This window comes from Poecilia formosa, unplaced genomic scaffold (genome assembly GCF_000485575.1).
Source record: "Poecilia formosa unplaced genomic scaffold, Poecilia_formosa-5.1.2 Scaffold413, whole genome shotgun sequence".
NCBI lineage: Eukaryota > Metazoa > Chordata > Actinopteri > Cyprinodontiformes > Poeciliidae > Poecilia > Poecilia formosa.
In genome coordinates this window covers 110,701-114,024 of record NW_006800352.1, presented here as the reverse complement: position 1 = coordinate 114,024, position 3,324 = coordinate 110,701, and the positions used below count along the sequence as shown (strand labels likewise).

Below are 3,324 nucleotides of genomic sequence, written 5' to 3'. Positions count from 1 at the left end.
ATGTGCTGAGACACATTTAACACTTTTGGTTCTGATTGGTTTCTAATATGTTGAATGTGCTGAGACACATTTAACACTTTTGGTTCTGATTGGTTGTTTCTGGACAGCTGAAATTGATGCTGTGTTTTCTCCATTGATTGTGGAGTGAGGAATTTTATTTGCCTGTGTCTGTTTTGATTTCCCAAATTTGTGTAAAGCGTTGAATTTTCATAATGCCCAGTGTTGGCAAAACCTGGGTTTGGGTAGTGACCCAGGTTACTGCCACCTGGGTGTGGGTCGGTGTAAAGGCCGAGCCGGGCATAGATGGGTCTTCATGCCAACGCCAGCATGAAGGCCCTCCATGCAAACAGTGGAGTTTGGTCGCATGGATGTTTGTCTTTCCTCGGACCTCCCTGGTTGATTGGAGGTCCATCTTTCTTCGGACCTCCCTGGTTGATTGGAGGTCCGTCTTTCCTCGGACCTACCTGGTTGGTTGGAGGTCCATCTTTCCTCGGACCTCCTTGGTTGATTGAATGTCTGTCTTTCCTTGGACCTCTCTGGTTGATTTGAGGTCCATCTTTCTTCAAACCTCCCTGATTGATTGAAGGTCTGTCTTTCCTCGGACCTCCCTGGTTGGTTGAAGGTCTGTCTTTCCTTGGTCTCCTCTGTTGGCAGGGAGCCTTCTGTTTGCAACCTGGATGTGGGTCGTCGCAAAGGCTGAGCCATGCTATGCATGGAGACCCCTTGTTGATTCAAAGTCTGCCTTTGCTTGGTCTCCTTTGTTGGTATGGAGCCTTCAGTTTGCAGGGGGACCTCTGGTTGGGTGCAGACTCTCTGATGGTTGTTATCCAGAGCAAGTTTCAACTTCTCCTTCAGGTCTGCAACCTGACCCTGCAGAGATTTCACAGTTTCCTCCTGCTCTTTGAATTTGGAAGCCTGCTCAGAGAGACTTTTGAGCTGCTCCTCGTATTTAAGTCTCACTCTATATTCTTCAACCATAACTTCTATGAGACCTTTATTGCGGGAGGCATATTTTTCAGCCTCCCACTTGAAGTGCTCCAGCTGTCGAAGAACGGTCTTGTCGGTTGTAACTTTAGAAGAGCAAGTAACCTGTTCACGTTTAGCTTGCAGGTGACGTTCTTTTTCCAACAGTTTTTGCAGCTTTTGAATCTCCTCTTGCTGTGATTTGACTTCAGCCTGGTATGAAATCCTTCTGTCTCTTTCCTTGTGGAGATCAAAAATTGTACTCTGCAGTTCTGTTTTAAGATCGTCAACCTGCTTAGTCAGATCTCTAACGTGTTGGTTTGTCTCTTCCACTAAAGGGGTGATCTTGAAGTCAGGAGATGGAGTTGTTTCCTGCTTCATTTCCAATGATCTTGGAATCTCCAAGTCGCTGGAAGGACTTGATTCCCCCTGGATCTCTGCTGACTGATCTTCCAACTCAATGGAAGATGAATCAACAGATTCAATAAAATCGCTGTCGTCCTCTAAAGGGAAAACGATAGCGTCGTAGTCAACTTGGATGTTGAGCTCCATCATTTCGATCCATGAAAGCTCTGCTGGAAAAGCTTCATGTTCACATCCAATCTGTTGTTGCTTCATGTTTAAACTCAGTAAATTCTCGCTTCTATGAAAGGCGTGTAATATCTGAAATCGATATCTTGCTCTTTCCGGTAAACTTCGAACGTGCTCTGAAGAGTGATCTGCCGCAATAGAACTGTGGAACAGGTCTGAGAAAACGCTGTCTGTGAGCTACATTCAAGAGAGAGATTCTCTTGTGATGTCATAGAGTGATGATATCAATGCTGATGTCATTGATGCCATTGGAACTGAACATTCTATTGTAGCCTGAAGTAAAAACATTTTTCTAGACAATGTCAAACAGTGAGTAGTTTTAATTTTTGTTATCAAACATTATGAAGCCCAAAAAAAAAGACTCAGAAATATACAGGGTCATCCTCGAGAATCAACTCAAACCTAGTTTCACACAAATACACTAGCATAAATGTTTGGGTTTTAAACGGCACCTTTCTAGATTGCTATCAAGCTAATTTTCTCTTAGCTAATTTTCTTGTCTTTTTCTGTTCTTCCTCTTTTTCTCTCTCCCTGAAGAATAAGTTATCTTTTGCGTCACTGGTTTGCTTGTTTTTGAATATGCTTTTAACGGCAGCTCAAATCACAGGGTAACATTACCGACAGTGTCCACCAGGGGGAAGCCAAGAGCAATATTTTTTATTATTTTTACCCATATCAAAATTGGTTTCTACATTACGGAGCCCTCCAGGGGACATGGTGATTTCTTTTTCTTTTGCGTTCCCTCACAAAACTTTTGCGTTCCCTCGCAATTATTATTAACGCGTTGGTGCAAAAAACTGATTGAAAATCGATTTATTTACTGCATGTTTATGTCTCTTAAGGCTAAGATGGAACGGCACTGAAAGCAGCCATTTAAACCATTCAGACTACGAACACAATAGAGACACAATCAGATGACTGATTACCCCACGATAATAACTCAGAAATAGTCCAAATAGTTTGGATATATTTTTATTTCTTTACTAACGGAAAGTTTCTGTTTATATCATAGGTTTGTTGTGCCTTTCTATACTAAAAAAAAAAAAAGATATAAAACGTCTGATATTTCACAACGAGATATTAACATCCATGGAAAAACTTTATATAACCTTGTATTAAAGCAGAAAGTAGGCGGCCACCTTAAAAAAGGCTTACAGTATTCAATTATGCCGCATGAACTGATCAGTACATTATTGCGAGAGAACGCAAAAGTTTTGCGAGGGAACGCAAAAGAAAAAAAAAACTCCCCTTGTCCCTGGAGGGCTCCGTACTACATGACTAAATATATATTTATTATATGGAAGGAGTCTGCGAAAGGAGTCAGCTGGCCTGTCGTTGAATAGAAGTTCAAATTTATAGCACTACTGATTGCTAAATGAAGGAGCAGGTGGTGCAGTTTTCAATCCCTAATTTCCTCCATGTCTCTCCTCAGAGACGTGGTGCATAGCTGAGGAAATCCCCAGGTTACAACTCAATAAAATCCAAACCATCTTTAAGTTTATAAAAATATATATGTTCAATGTACTGTTATATATTATCAATCATAAAGGCTCATCCATCAAAAATAAATGGCTAAACTGAAATCTCTACATGTCTTCTCTTGAAGGAGAGAAGAGACAAATACACACAGTTGCATACAGAAATACACAACAAAGGAGAAAAAAGCATGAATGCAGTATTCAGAGGACTGAAAGAGGCTGAAATTCACCACATAAAACCTTTTAAACTCAGTGAAACCTTTTAAAGAGNCAATATTTTTTATTATTTTTA

At 40.7% G+C, this 3,324-nt stretch overlaps 1 protein-coding gene across 1 annotated transcript; it reads right to left on the bottom strand.

Annotated features, from left to right (window-relative positions):
• Positions 1 to 255: 255 nt before the first annotated feature.
• LOC107833613 (myosin-10-like) lies at positions 256 to 1,847 on the bottom strand. Its single transcript, XM_016663310.1, has 3 exons — positions 533 to 1,847; positions 465 to 496; positions 256 to 428 (listed from the first exon to the last, which is right to left on the bottom strand). The coding sequence occupies exons 1-3, from the start codon at positions 1,579 to 1,581 to the stop codon at positions 256 to 258; spliced, it is 1,254 nt and encodes a 417-aa protein (XP_016518796.1). The 5' UTR covers positions 1,582 to 1,847.
• Positions 1,848 to 3,324: the final 1,477 nt, after the last annotated feature.

Excerpts from the sequence above, each read along its gene's own strand:
- LOC107833613 (XM_016663310.1), bottom strand. The coding sequence starts at position 1,581 with ATGAAGCAACAACAGATTGGATGTGAACATGAAGCTTTTCCAGCAGAG. Across the intron at positions 497-532 it reads ACCTCAAATCAACCAGAGAG|GTCCGAGGAAAGATGGACCT; the intron begins GTCCAAGGAAAG and ends TCAACCAAGGAG. Across the intron at positions 429-464 it reads ATGGACCTCCAACCAACCAG|GGAGGTCCGAAGAAAGATGG; the intron begins GTAGGTCCGAGG and ends CCAATCAACCAG.